General features: G+C 41.1%; 1 protein-coding gene across 2 annotated transcripts in view; it reads left to right on the top strand.

The window, feature by feature from the left end:
• GLDC (glycine decarboxylase) overlaps positions 1-15,835 on the top strand; it is a 1,044,727-nt gene that overhangs the window by 741,386 nt on the left and 287,506 nt on the right. For both annotated transcript variants that reach the window (XM_044061077.1, XM_044061078.1), the window contains one exon: positions 2,994-3,069. In XM_044061077.1, coding sequence (XP_043917012.1) covers positions 2,994-3,069 — 76 coding nt within the window. The remainder of the gene's footprint in view (positions 1-2,993; positions 3,070-15,835) is intronic.

The raw sequence follows: 15,835 nt of genomic DNA, 5'->3' as shown, positions 1-15,835 counted from the left end.
GAACTGACTGTGTTGGATATCTTGGTTTTTGAGAAATCAGCATAGAAATTGACAAAGCAGGGTGATCTCCCATTTGTCTTAGAACTGTGTGTGTCTGCATCTTTTTGTAGATAGGCCATGTGAGGTTAGTGCTTTATTACTAGAATAGAAAAAAAAATGTTTATGCTGCCCTTTTTCCTTTTTGAATTATACGTGATGCATTATTTTTAGGTGCATCTCATTATGAGGAGCTTTTCTCAGTCCATATTCGCATTAGTTCCTTTCTGTTTCACATTGAAGAGTATGTCGTGGATTCAGTGTTAGGATTGTTTTAACTGATGTCCGTGCTAAGTAGCATTGCTACTGAATCTTATCAATTTATCTATCTTACCAAGTGTTTCTATAAGCGAGTCAAATTGTGACAATGTAAGATGCAGAAGGAATGTTTCTTTAAATTTTGTTACCAGGGCAACTGTGCAATGACTTGATGCTATTTTCCAATTTTCACCCTTGTCTGACTTTGTCGCAGAGCTTGAGTGTATGCCATGATGGTAGTTTTGTAATAGCTCTATTTAACACAATTGAATTTCATCAAGTTGTGAACAGCAATTACTGTCAGACAGAAGAAGTTGTACTTTGTCTAAAAACTTTTAAATCCTGGCTGCAAAGGTGCTAATGCCAAGATTGCTGGATAGGGTACCTAACATTTACAGATTTCCTGGCATGTGTCTGTTTTTTTACTGTGGCTGGAACAGGTGTGTGTGTGTGTGTGTGTGTGTGTGTGTGTGTGTGTGTGTGTGTGTGTGTGTGTGAGTGTGTGAGTGTGTGAGTGTGTGAGTGTGTGAGTGTGTGAGTGTGTGAGTGTGTGAGTGTGTGAGTGTGTGTGTGTGTGTGTGTGTGTGTGTGTGTGTGAGTGTGTGTGTGTGTGAGTGTGTGTGAGTGTGTGTGTGTGTGTGTGTGTGTGTAAGGCTATCCAGGCAGGAACGTCTCTGGTGTCAGGATGTATAAAATTCCACTCAGGCTAGGTGTTCGAGTTGAGCATAGTTTAGTTCCTCCATGAATGAAAACTAAGATTGAATTACTTTTGCTGCTGATCATTTTTGCTCTACAAATCCCCTTATTACAACTTATTTCAGTAACTGCATGTCTTAGTATTAGTATATCTGAAATTATTTGTTTTCTTTCTGTCATCAGTTACTGCACTGACACTAAAAGAATGTCTGCTTGTTCTAACACATTGTCATCCTGATGATACAATACATACAGTCTTCACAATGTAGGTTATGGACCCGAGTCTGAAAGACTTGCTGTGAGTGTAAGTGACCTACTCTTTTGTGTAGATCAGAGTAAAGCACATGCATTGACTGCAGCTCTTTTGTAATCTGGTACCTGCTGTAAGTCTGCTTTATAGATATGACTTAAACAGAGAGAGAAAGTATTTTGGAATTAGGGCAGGCTTACTCTCGAGAAAGTCACTTGCACTGCCAGCAATTCTTTCAGAACCTAGCCCTGTATGCATAATTCCTGGGCGGGACTGTATTTCTTTTTTCAGGTTATAATTTAGCAGATTTTTAAATAAAACCTTTATTGTGTTGGGAGTGCCTCATAAAAAGACATTCTTGAATATACTTTGCAAGGGATTATGGCCAGTCTACACTTGGACTTCATTGCCACAACCATATAGTATTGTCACACCCATGCATTATTATTGCTAACGACTGTTTCTTTACTTGATAATTTCTCTTTATGAATCTCTAAGTGCTCTAGATCTATAGACAATACTTGTTCTTGTATGATCACTCCTATACAATTCTGACATTCACATGCAACAATAATTCCAGAGGGCCTAATTGATCATGTTTCATGCTGTTTAGAAGGTATTCTGGGTTATTGCCTGGGCCCATTGATGCAGTGTTCTTGGCCTTAGGAAGCTCATTAAGGACCTGTTCCCTACTGATAGCAGGGGGGAGATATTTGATGGTATTTCCTGCAGGAAGGTTGATGGGAAGACAGGGGTAAAGTTGGAGCTGAATTTGTTGGCCAGTAGGTTTGCTGTATTTTCTGACCCGCTATAAGTGGCTCCATTTACAATATGCTCTGCACACAATTGGGTGTCCCCTTTGAGGCTGTGGACATGGCTAAAGAATCCCTTGTTTTTGTCCTTGGCCTGGGAGGCCAGATTTACCTCAAATTTGGCTTTGGTAGACTTTATTTGTGCTCTGAGTTGTTTGTTTGGTTTGACAGTGGTTTTATCCTGCTGGATGCTGCACCTCCTAATTTTTGCCATGACTTTCTTCTTTCTGTTATACAGCCTATTGATGCTGTGATTCCACCAGGGCGGCTTGTTTTTTGAGTTAGTTCTGTACTTCTTGGTGGGTACAGCTGCCTGTATGAAGAACAGCTCTACATAGGCAGCAGTGTTCTCAGGGTGTATGGGGGGCTTGAAATTGTGCCAGGTTCCTCAAGAGTTGTAATCAGACCCAGTCATTTGAGAAACGTATTGAACAGTCTTAAGTCCTATAATTCTACTGTAATCACTTCAGGCTGCTTGTAACCACATTGGCAACCCAATCTGCTCATTTAGGCCGTTTCAACACAGGGAATGGAATTTCTCAACAACTCTTTTTTGTGTCATTGCCACCTCATCTCCTTCATATCAATCCAGATTTTGGACACTTTTTCCTCTCCTGCAGCATTATTTAAAGAACACCAGCTCTCATCTTTGGACCAAAGTTTCTGTTGAATTTCTCTTCTTCAGTGTCGTTTTCAACAGATACCTGCTTTAACCATACTGAGCAACTTGAGGAGATAGCCTTGCTCTAACACCAAGCAAGCATTATTCTAACTGTTCTTATTTTGAAGTTCTGGTAATATGTTCATGATAGTAAAATGGTTGCAATTCATTTATTTTGTGTTTACTAACTTAAGGTCCATATTAAGCATGTTAAATGACTGTAGGTTTTCAGTCTGATATAGAATGCCTAATAAATAATGTCATAATTTTCTGTTTGCAGTGGCGCACAAGGTGAATATGCTGGCTTAGCAGCAATCAAGGCTTATTTAAATGCCAAAGGAGAACATCATCGAACAGTGAGTATAATAAACTGAATTGCTTGCAGCCCCTTTTAAATGAATACCTAAAGTGCTGCATATTCCAACTGTATGGATATACTTTGGACTGGTTTAAGTAATTGGTTTTGTAACGGGTGTGATAGATAAATCTAAAAGTTTATTACCTGCACCCATAAGAAGGTACCTGGGAAAGAATCTTGCAAACAAAAGAAGCATGAAAAACACTTGAAACAGTTGTGATGTTTGTGTGGCACATGAAATCCTGAAGTGCAGGTGTGACTTGATCAAAGGGGGCACAGTATTAATGATATGTTATAGACAAAACAAAGTTAGTACATGCATTCAAGCTGTGTGCATTATGTATATGCTTAATTTTCTAGATCACATCAAAAGCTGTATGCATTGAGTATGTGCCGAATTTTCTAGATCATGTCAGAATTTGGTTCGTCTGCTTTGATTACCATCTTGTGCAGTTGCCGAACGGCTTGTCAGAAGTCAGTGTCAGAAGAGAAAGATCAACATTTTTAATCCAAAACAAAATTAACATGCATTTTCTCATTCCATATTGCTGTTAAAGTAACAGATGGGATCTCCTGCCAAAGAGTGCCCAACACCCAGCCACCATACCAAAGCCCTTCCATCCTCCCAGCATAGCATGTCCAACGTACGTTTCCCACCCGGGTATAAGGCATAAAGGTGGCATACGTACATTGAATAATCAGGACTTCCTCACCATCACTCCAAATGCTACAGCTGAACTTCTGTCTGAACGCCCTTTGCTGAGCTGTTTTTTAATGAGCCTTTTGCATATAGGTGTCCCACTGCCATTACTTCATTTCTTCCTTTACTTGTGTACTTGGGGTTCATGTTGAACATAGTGTAATATTTGTCAGGCCTATGTGCCTAAAATGCTTTGCAGCTGTCTGTCTTCTCTTTCTATTTATGTTGAGAACCAACATCTTAAACTTTTGACCCAGGGGTGCCATGGCCAAGTCCACCCACCCTGAGGTACAGCCATCTCTCTAAAAGAAGACTGAGAAGTTTCTGTCTGACTCTACTGCTGTCCAGACTATGCCACACATCTCTGTCTACGTGAGTGAAGACCCCGAAGACCATCTGGTGCAGACACCAGTTTCCTCTGCCACAACCCTATAAGAGGTTAGCATGGAACCAGCTTCTTGCATGCCCTCTGAAGGGTTGCAGATGTCTGCTGTGAGCATTGAGGTGGAATCACAGATTATCATTTCCAAGGGGCTTAGGGGAGGTTCCCCAGATTCTGGTGAGGGAAGAGGTCCCTGATACCCTTATTGAGTCTAGGCATGGCTTGAAGGCCATCTAGGTTGGTCAGAGCAGACATCCCACTAAAAAAAGGAGCAGAAAAGTATGCATATTCCTCCCATTTCTAGGGATCCACAGAGGGAATGACAGGATTTTACCCAGGCCTTGTTGAATGCCCAGATGCCCTTAAGATCCCCTGAGGGGTGTTTGTCCCCGCTTCTTTTTGGTCCTCTACTCCTGCTAAAAAGACTAGGGTGCCTGATTGTTCAGATGAGGAGGTGGACTCTAGGGATGAGTCATTGGCCTACTCTTCACACATTACTTCTCCTTTAGACTATGGCTCCGAAGAAGAGGATTCCTTGAGTCCTGATTCTCTCTTTGAGGAGTTCTCCTTTGTCACACCGTGAAATACTATGATGCTGCTGATTCTGGTTCTAGTTCTGTTATGAGGAGGTATTCTTGGCTTCACTTTCTGGCTTTGTCTGATGATGATAAGGCCAAGCTCCTACATGCTCCTCTAGACATTCAGAATCCCTTTGGTACAACTGCTGCTGACTTGTTTAAGACTCTACAAGACAAAGGTAAAGTAAGGCAAGGATCTTAAGCAAATATTTGTTTTTCCTATACCTAAATTTCAGAAAACTATCCTAGTTAGCCAATTGCATCAGCCTTTTAAGGGGAAGAGGCTTTTCTAAGTGTAATTTTGCTGATAAGCTCTCCCCCAGACTTCTAAAGTTAAAAAGGCCTCTTTTCAGGACAAACATGCCTCCGTATGACATATCTTCCTACTCCCATTCACCCCCACGTCTGGAAATTTGAGTTTCTATGTTTCTTCCTCTCATTTTCAGTTCTCTGCTTTACCGTTTGGTCTGTTTGGCCACAGGGGTGTTTACCAAATGTCAGTCCCCTGTTTTAAGCTTTTTGTAGGCTTCAGGGAATCCATATATGACCTGCATCTTCAGGCTCCCTCTCAGGCCAGGCATCTACAAGATCTGCATTTCACCATGCTCCTTCTGCACAGTCTGGGGTTCACCATCAGTCTCAAGACATCATGTGTGACTCTTTCTCAGGACCACATTTTTCTGGGGTGCAAAATCCGGACCATTCCAGTGTTGGCTTCTCTTCCTTCTCCCAAGGTCCTATTGCTGACAACCTATTTCCAGTCTCTGCTTCCTCTTTGTTATTCCAGCAAAGGAATTTCTCCAAGTTCTGGTGTTCATGACATTTACTATTCCCACGCTCCCTTTTGCCAGGCTTTATATGAGAAAGCTTCAGTGGTATCTGAAGGTAGTTTGGCTCAAGCGTTGTCATCCTCTGGAATTCCCTTTTCCCTTACTTCCGTATGTCAGACTTGAGTTTCTGTGTTGGTTTCAGCAGATATCCTTAAATCTGGGTCTACCCTTTCAGAATCCCACCCGTACCCAAGAGCTGTTCACAGACTCTTCCGATATATGGGTGGGGAGCCTCTTCCAACAATCTGAGGGTCCACGATATTTGGTCACTTCATCAGAGGTCAGACCACATAAACATAAAAGAAATAAGCCTGCCCATTTCTGCTCTTCAGGTCTTCAGTTTTCTTTGGTCTCCAGGCTTTACAGACAACACCACAGTCGTGGTACATCAGCAAGTGGGGGCATAATGTGTTCTCTTTGCAGAGTAGCCCTTCCGGCCTGGGATTTGGATCAGGCAGTTTCATTCCTTCAGAGCACAACCTTGTGGCAGTCTCCTTGAGCAGGTTCAGGTAACAACCTCATGAATGGATGCTTCATGAGATGTGTTTCTGGACATTGTACATTGGTGGGAGTATTTTTCCAGTGAATCTTTTTGCCTCCGGTCTGTCTCCCCTCTGAGCAGGCAACTTCTTCGTTTCTCTTCCAGAGTCCCAAGTCCTCTGACTTAGGAGGACACCATGCCCTGTTCTTGAAAGGGGCTTTTTCTGTATGCTTACCCTCCTCTTCCTCTACTTCCTGAGGTTCTACACAAGATCAGGAGGGTGTCTCCAAGAATCTAGTTGGTGACCCCCTTTTGGCTCAGACAGCACTGTTTCTCCCTGTCTCTTTCACCTAGTCAGGGGTAGTAATCACAAGTCACCTCACTGGATGGATCTCTCTCTAATTCATCCTCATTTGTCCACTCTTCAGTTGAAACACTAGGTGACAGGATTCTGATCCCTTTTAGGAATCACTTTTCTGAGGACATGCTTAGGGCACTGTAGGAGGCCAGGAAACCCACTACCAGAAAATTCTATATGGCTAAATAGAAGAGATTTTCCATTTGGTGTCTCAAGCACCCTTTTCAGTGGGGAGGGGGGTCCCTTTGGTCCCTTCTTGCTTGTGTGAACTGCTCTATGCTGGCTTGCCATATTCTTCTGTTAAACCTCATTTTTCAACAATCTGTGGTTGTCTTCCTTTGAACCCTTGACTGGCCTCTCATTCTGAGGTCAAACAATTCCTTAAAGATGTCCCTTATGTCAGGCCTTCAAGAAAACCTGTCCCTTCCTCTTGGGACCTTAACTTTTTCCATGAAAAGCCGACTCACTCTTCTTTTCAGCCTGCTTATTCTTTGTTGTACCTGGAAGACTGTCTTATTCGTTAACTTTCTGCCGGAAGAGAGTCTGAACTGCAGGCTCTGATGGCATTTCCTCCCTTTCTGATTTTTGACAGGGACCAAGTTTTTCTGCATAGTAATCATTCTTTATGCCCAAGGTGGTCAATGATTCGTCTCTTAAATCAGGCTAGCCAGTTTCCTTCATGTTTTCCTTCTCTGCAATGTGCTAGTGAGAAGGTGCTTTACACCTTGGCTGTACACAAACACCTCAGTTATTACTTGAATAAAACAAAAGATATCTGCAAATCTGAGCTGCTTTTTGTTTTCTTTCCAGGACATTTTGATTTGGCAGTTTCTAAGCAAACCATCTCCTCTTGTATTTCTAAGGCCATTTCCTTTTGTTATTCCTTTCATGATAAACAGCTGTCTACCTCAGCTCAAGCTCATTCTACAGGGGCAGTAGCCTCTTCTGGAACTTTTTTCATGGGTTTAGATAGTATATCTAATATGGAAGTTGCTACTTGGTCCTCTGTCCACACTTTTACAAAGCATTACAAGATGGATGTCATTTCCAGAGCCAAGGCAAGTTTTGTCAGGGCTGTCCTGCATAGGTTTGTAGAGGGCTCCTCTGTTGCTTCCTCCTCACATCCTTTTGTAGTAGTTTTGGTATTGCCCCTTCTGTTTTCAGTACTGTGACAGTGATCTGGAAGGACATTGTACAGTTATGTAATATCTTAGAATAACAGTAGATGTCCTCCTTTTCACTGTTGCAGTATTCATTTCCTCCCTTCTACCCACTTATTTATCTTTCTTCTGTTGGGAACACTTCGCTTTTCTACTGGATGTGCATGTTCTCCTATCTCCTGGGGCACTTCAGTCCTGATTATTTAGCATACATACATCACCTTTATGCCCTGCATCTCGCCGGGGAGCATACAGCTGATGTATGATGCTGTGAGGATGTAAAGGCTCTGGTATGCTGGCTAGGCATTGGGCTAACATTGGCAAGAGAGCCTTTCTATTATGAATACTGCAATAGTGAAAGCAAGCACTTGTACTGTTATGGTAAGATTTTACACAACTGTGCTTTCTGTCTTGTTGCAGCTGACTACCTGTAGTACTTGTCACTTGTTTATGCTCCCCCTGCTTTTGACAGAAGCTGGTAGTTACTGGCATTATGGGTAAATGGGAAGTTAGTTTTCCAGTGCAGTATCAGTGTGGAGTAAAAAGTTGACATGCTGTGGACCTTTGCAGTGAATATTCATGCCTGTGTGTGTAATGTAAAAGTGTCCCCACCCCTCCACCTCCTGTAGACCACATACTCTGTGATTCCTCAGTCCTACAACCACAGGATGTGAGCCAAGATGCATGCTCCCTGCCCCTCCCTCTAAGGAAAGGATAGACTGCACCTCACCACTCCTTGGTCAGTTGCCTGACCCACTGATTTAACTTGGGTTACTCTAGTCTGAGCCACTGATTAAACTTGGGTTACTGTGGTCATATTTCAGGCTTTATCCCTCAATGCCGATGGAGCTTGTGAAGATGGCATTTTTTGATTACATACATCTCTCCAACAGTTTATCTTAAACTAATACTTATGTCCATCAAATGTACATGTGATACCTGTAAACCAATACTGGGGTCCACCTCTGGCACTGAAGAGCAGTTGACATGAAATGTTTCATACGTTGTTTCCCAGGTGTTCCTGCATTGACTCAAATTTATCACCAGTCAGGACTGTCTGTGTACATTGAATGTCAAAATTCACCAACAGAAATTATTCTGTTGATGAAAGGTCAGGAGTGGGGCATTTTTAGGAGGAAAACATTTGTGATGTATTTTGGATTTATTCAGGACCTTTCTTCATTTGAGTGTCTGGTTTACTTGCCAAATATGAGGTTTTGTCCTTCACTCATGTTGGTAACACTGTGTAGTTTTTTCCCCCCATATCCAGCAACAAATTTGAAAAATGCTGTTCTTTTAAATGGCATCTGTTCCCCTCGTTACCATCAGGAAGTGTACTTTCACTGTCTGCCCCAGCCCTTTTCAGATATTTTTGGATAATTCATTCACACTGGGTCTGACCATATCATTAAAAGTGCCTTTGCAGGGGTAGCCTTGAGAGCACTGCACAGTGTCCAGCAGGTGAGTGGGAGATTCAAGCAGAGATCTCTGTGAAGGAGTATGTTAGCAGCTCACCGACTTAAATCATTTTGCACTAACCAGAAAATGAACCTACACCAGCTTCACGGAGTGTAGTTGAGCTCATCTGTGTATTAGCAGTGCAGTGCAACATATGTTTACTGTTCAGGAGTAAAACCTGGGTCATCTGCTTTGAAGGCAGCTGTTCTCACCACTGTCCATTCAATGGGTTCATGCTGCTTATTGGCTAGAAAGTGAACCCAACTGTTCTGCTTAGTCAGATGTGCTCATTAATACCCTACTGATGCTTCAGCACAAAGGCATTTTATGTTGACTGTGCTGTGAGTACCACATACATCTGTTGTTGGGAGTCCTGTTCAGACTTTAAATGTCCTTTTTTAAAGTCATGACCTTAGCTGTATTCTTCCTTCTGTTGCCATGCTGAGGATCATATGTCTTTCCTACCTGCATTGTGACATTATGCGCAGGGCTAGAAGAGCATCTCCAACTCCTGTGCCCAGCAGTTGTCTTTGTAGATTATTAGTTTGAATATTTTGTGTGTTTTTTGTTCTTGTGCGTACTGACCATCAAGCCTGCTCTTATGAGACTCTCCCCATTTGTTCTTTGTACTACAGATGTACATAGTATGGTACAGGGCAAACCACCCAGAGGAAACCATCATCCAAGATGCCATGGGATTGTTTGTGTCTCTGCTCACATCTGGAAGGATGTAGACACTGGGGACATTTCCATTTTAAGCCCTAACTTAGCCCCTGGTATTGATGTGAACACCTGCATTACTGCAGGGCTACCAGTACCTTGATACTTGCTCGTGTTCAGTCTTTTGCACACATTGACAAGAGCTGCTCACTTGCTTGGGTAACTAAAGCCACATTTCTCCCAGAACTGGCTGCTGCCTTCCATGCTGTGTGCCTCTACCTTTAACACTGGAGTGGGGAAGATCCATGCTTGAAGCCGCCAAACTCTCCCCTCAGAACTGGCGATGTATAGCCCTCCCATCAGAACTGGCGACCTATAGCTGCTTATATTCCATCAGAGCTGTTATTCAAAGTCTGGTGATCTGGGATACAGGCAGGGATTTATCTTTGTGTTGCAGATCCAGGTAACACCGTGTGGGCCTTGAGTCTTGGTAAAAGTCACATATTCTGGGCACAGAATTTATTTATTATAATGTGTGTGATCAACGGATCATGACGAAGGGACCACAGCTGTAACCCACCAGTGTACTTGTAAGCTTTACACAGTGTTCAAGCATAGAAAAAGATTATAGTTTGTTGATTTTGTAGAATAACGAAAAATTGTATACAAACTTAATACAATAAATGTACAAATCTTATGACAGGAATCCATCTTGTAAATGGTAGAAATAGTTTATCAAAGTAGGATTTATTTGAAATGTATTTTTTTCATGAGATTGAGAAACTATTTAAGTTTTGTTGTATTGTGCAGAATACAGTTTTTTTTCCCCAGTGGGTTATATAGAGGGGGAATTTATTTTAGTATGTCTTAAATATTCTAGATATGTTTCACCTCGTGTGGCATCAGCAACATTTTGTAACAGTAGGAAAAACGCTCATTGGCTTATTGACAATCTAATGACAGTTTAAATTATGTGAAAGGAAATCATACTTTGCTTGAATATTATATTCTAACACAGACTAACACATAGAGGTTAAAAAAATTCAGAGACAACAAGAGAAAAGCAAAGGTCAATATTAGTGATTTTATTGCAGATGTGGTTCTATAGTTGGGTGACTGAATTTCAAATTCCTGTGTTTGAAATGGTGAGTATAGTTAGTATGCTGGGAGTGTTCCACTACTGATGAAATTGATAGAAAGGTCAGCTGTTTTATAGCTTGAAGGTCAATGTTGCACAAGAAGGGGGGCACCCAGAATTACACATGGGTATAAGAAATCCAGTGTGGGCAGCCTAAGGTATTACAGGCAAAGAGGAAACCACTGGTTCTAATATACTTCCAGGTCTTGAGAATGTAACTAGCTTGGGCATGCATAATGCAAATTTCCACAACAGTAACATGGGGAACAAGTCAGGGAAGGTTATAAGCAGAGGTGGCACCCCTGCAATGTTTGGCTGTCTGGTTACAGTTTCTGTTAGATTGCCACAGGGGTATGTATAGTATCCTGTGGAGGGGAAGATCACTGCAAGAGGCAACATTAGACATAGCTGTTAATAAGTTTGCAGTGGTTAAAAGGACTGATACTTGGCTGGTCATCCCATTTCAGTTAGGGATTTTGAAGAAAGAGCAAAGGAACAAGCAGGTGGCAGTGGTTGATATCCTACCAAATGTTTTAATAGGAAATTTTGATAATACTGAGTCTTGTCTACATGGGGTTAGATATACCATTTGTGGATGCAAGCAGATGGGGGAAAGGCAGCAGAAGAAAGACCCAGCTAAATGCCCAAACCTACAACAGAAGGTATTGGCATGGCTGTTGGGGGGGGGGGGCTAGTTAGCAGCAGCAGCAAGACTGAGTTTTGAACCATAGCTGCTGAAAGGTTTCAGGCTTCCCTTTGAAAGGAGAGTTCAAAGGAAAAGTTGGGTGGTAGTAGCAAGCCTAAATCTGAATCACAACCGGCAGAAGGTACAGACTTCCTTTTGGAAGGAGACTTGGGGAGGGTCACAGAGAGAACAATGACCTTATAGAATGTGACAAACTTGGCTAAGTAGTCTCCTGATCCTCAGGAGGAGTGAGTATCTATATACGGGGCCAAGTGGTTATTGTACAGAGAATAGACTCTTGAAGGAGAGCTAGATAGAAAAGTGACAGATTGGCTGGCAATCTGGTCGGTTTGCTGATAGGTTGATATAACCCATGGTATTCCTTTTTTGTTCACATGGGCAAAAAGGATCCAAAAAGAAGGGCTTACTAAGAATGGCAGTTGGTCAAGTATTGCAGAATGTGTGATTAGGTACAGCAAAATTTGTTAACAGTTGGCAAGACAGAAAAAGTTAGGGCTGCTTTGATGCCTTTGGCTTTTATTGAGGAACTAATTATGAGGATAGCCATGGACATTGTGACCTCTTAATTCCCAAAGCACATCAGGTAAAGTCTTGGTGATGGTGGACTATGCTCCTTAAATATCCTGCAATGGTTTCTGTGCCTTCTGCTGTGGTAGAAAAAGTGGCAAATCCTGTATTAGAAATTTTCATCTCATTAGGTATTTTCTAGGGAGATGCTAAGGGAGGGATTAATTTCATGTCAGACTTGTTTAAATGCTTTATCTCAGACTACTTCATTAAAGACTACTCCTGCCATCAACAGTCCAGTGGTCTGGTGGAAAAGTTTAACAGTAAGGTAGCTTAGTAGTGTCAGTGGTGTAACAGGTAAGCATACTTACCTGAGGTGCAGAAGTCTGTGGGTTCTATTCCTACACTAGATAGACCAATAGTTGACACTCCAGCGCCAGCATATGGTGATGCTGTACTCTTATGTGTCGTCCTTCGAATGAGATATTAAACTGAGGCCCCATCTGCTTGAGTTGGTGGTAATTCAGGTGGATGTAAAAGATCCCACAGCACCTATCATAAAAAGTAGAGGTCCTTTATTTATATACAACAATAACTCTTTATTTACAAAATATTTACAAATGTACAAATATAGATATAGAAATTTGTTTACACATATTCATATCTTCCTTTGCAATCATACTAAATGTTCATCCCTATTAACCCCCCCCTCCTTTTTCCATAACCACCATCTGATTTTAATATTGTTGCTAAATTCAATTTACCATTAAACATAATTTCATTTATTCTTTCATTCAATATAACATAAAATAACGTTTTATCTATAATTTTAACATATTCTCTACTTCTATTCTTATACTATCCATAGTTAATTATATCCATGTTTATTATATTCATTTCTTTTATATCTTTGAAAAAACTAATTGTTTACATAGTTTTCCCCATAATGTTTTTACTCATCTACATTTCAAAAACATATGTTCAGTACTAATACTTTACATTTCCTTTTACTGGCAATTTTTGTATTACCAGGCTCCACAGAAAATCTTGATATTCTATTTTCTGATTACACCATTTGCTTCTTATTTTTATAGATTTAATTTTTTCATCTGTAAAATTTTCCGATATATTTACACAGTAATGTTTTATCATTACATTCTTGTACCATACTTTTCTCTTTTTCTACAGCAACATCATCATCAGCCCCCTTTTCCCATTTTTTTCTACATGGGGTCAGGGTATCGTGTTAACTGTCGCCATCTCTCTCGATTCAGTGCCACACTCATGCCTGATTGTCGCAGATCTTCTTTCATCGAATCCATCCACCTCTTTGCTGGATGTCCTCTCTTCCTCTTACCTTCTTCCTGTCTGTCCCATTTCTTCCTCACCAGATTGTCTTCTGCTTTTCTGCATATTTGTCCAAACCACCGTAATCTGTTCTCTTTGATGTTTTCTGCAATTGGAGCTACTTTGACTTCTGCTCTTATGTCCTCATTTCTTCATCTGTCCCACAGTGTGCATCCTACCACCCTTCTCAGGCACTTCATTTCCATTACCTTTAGCTTCTTCGACTGTTCTGCCTTTACTGCCTAGGTTTCTGTACCATACAAGTAGTACTGGTCATATCACTGTTTTTGTACACCTTACTTTTCAGCTTCTTTGGCATTCTTCTGTCATAGACTACACCTGACACTATGCCAGTTGGCTGCAGCCCCTCTGATTCTAGCTTTGACCTCTTCATTCAGACTTCCCTTCTCTTCAACCACCCCTCCCAGATACTTGAAGCTGTTTACCTGTTCCACTATCTTCCCTTCTATATCTATTCTCAGCTTCATCTCATTTCCCCAGTTTGCTGCCATTACCACCATCTTATCTGTGCTTAGTTTCATCCCATGTGCCTTCAGTTTTGCATTCCATTCTCCTATCCTTTGCTGAAGTTTTAGCTTAGTCTGCCTGTGATGCCATATTGTCTGCACAGAGCAAGCCATTTTTCTACATCTCCAGTTTTTATTTTCCACAAAAATATTTTTTCTTGGTAACATGGCTCACCAACAGATCACACTCAAAGTTGGGGACTTTACCTCAACCAGCAGACCTGTCAGCAGTGGGGTTTCTCAGCAGTGGGGTTTCTCAGGGGTCAGTGCTGGGCCCCCTATTGTTTGGAATATACTTCTCAGAAGTTCAGGCCAAAAGAGAGGGTCTGTCTCTGGCTAGGTTTGCTGACTACAAATTAGGTGCAATCATTGAATCCCCAAACAATGTCAATAGACTTCAAGAGGGACTTACACAAACCAATGATTGGTGCCAAACCCATGGATTCAAACACTGTGCTAAAAATGCATTATCCCCTTCGGTAAAAACAATATCCCTGCAGACTATCATAAATAATAATACCTTAAGTAACAACTCAGTAGTGACATACTTGGTAACGCAAGTTGACTGTAGCCTAAACTTTGAACACTATGTGTCTGCTGTGGTAAGGAAGGCGTTGTAGACGGACACACCTCATTAGCAAAGGCATTGCTTCAAGAGCAAAAGAGCTCCTAATTCACCTGTACTCGACACTCATAAGGCCAATAATTGTGTACAGTGCTCCCTTTGGTATGTACCTTACCAGGCACCTACAGCAATTTGACAGACCCCAGAGATTTCTAACCAAGTAAATTCCGGGTCTCCAGCACATGTCATACATTGACAGACTGAAGACAGTCACTGTACTCAGTAGGGTACAGACTACTTAAAGGATACTTGTGCATAGCCTACAGAACCATCTTGGACCCAGACCCAATGAAAGTGCTGCACATCTGCAAGTCAAATGGGACAAGGGTCACCCGCTCCAGGAACCTTCACCTGGCCCGTGACATAAATAGGACCTGCTGGAGAGAGAGAGAGAGAGGTGTGCCTCTCAGAGTTTGCTACCCCTCTGGAATAGGCTACCAACTGACATCAAACAGAGCCCTTTTATGACCCTGTTTAAGCATAGCCTGGATGACTGTATGTGAAATCGTAAAATCTTTCTGGGGATTTCACCTATGACCCTCCTAGACATGGGCAGTTGCTGTTAACTAAGATCTTGAGTTTAGACACAATCCTTCTACTGGGTTCTCTAGTATTATACTGGGTAGACATGGCTAGGCTTATAAAGACATTTGGGTAAATAGTCTATTAACCATCTACGAATCCTATTTTATTTCTTCATTTATACACTCTTTTTCTCTTTTCTTTTCAAACATACCCCACAATTGTTCATACTTAATTTTACTACTAATATCTCATCTTTTTCTTTTATCCACTTTAACACTTTGTGCAAATTTAAGGAAGCAGCATATACCACTGGGTTAATGAACCCTAAACCTCCTCCTTCTTTATTTACATACAAAGATCCTCTTTTACTGAGTTTAATCCATAACCCTATATAAAGGAAAAAATATCTGTAGTAATAACTTTTAAAATAATGTTGGCAAGATAAATACACTTGCTAAGTATGCTGCTTTTCCTATCAGTGCTGAATTTATCAAATAAACATTTTTTTCTGAATAATTTATATGTTGTCCAGAAAAGACAGGATTGTTTTATTTCTTCTGTTTTTTTCCCCCCATTGAATTCTACTTAAAGCTTCATTCCCCAATTTGATACCCAACACAGAAATTTCATTTATTGTAAAATATATATCCCCTATCTTTACAACATCACCTAAACCTTTTTTCTCTTTATTTAAAGCCATCTCTAGCACCTCTAGACACTCATTAGTACAAATTACTCCTTTTATCAAAATTTTGATTTTTCAATTATAATGTCATCTGCAT

The sequence above is a fragment of the Protopterus annectens genome, chromosome 2.part0 (genome assembly GCF_019279795.1).
Source record: "Protopterus annectens isolate FY-2018-M chromosome 2.part0, PAN1.0, whole genome shotgun sequence".
NCBI classification, from domain to species: Eukaryota; Metazoa; Chordata; order Ceratodontiformes; family Protopteridae; genus Protopterus; species Protopterus annectens.
Note: the sequence above shows the minus strand (reverse complement) of the source record. Positions and strands in the feature narration are given on the sequence as shown.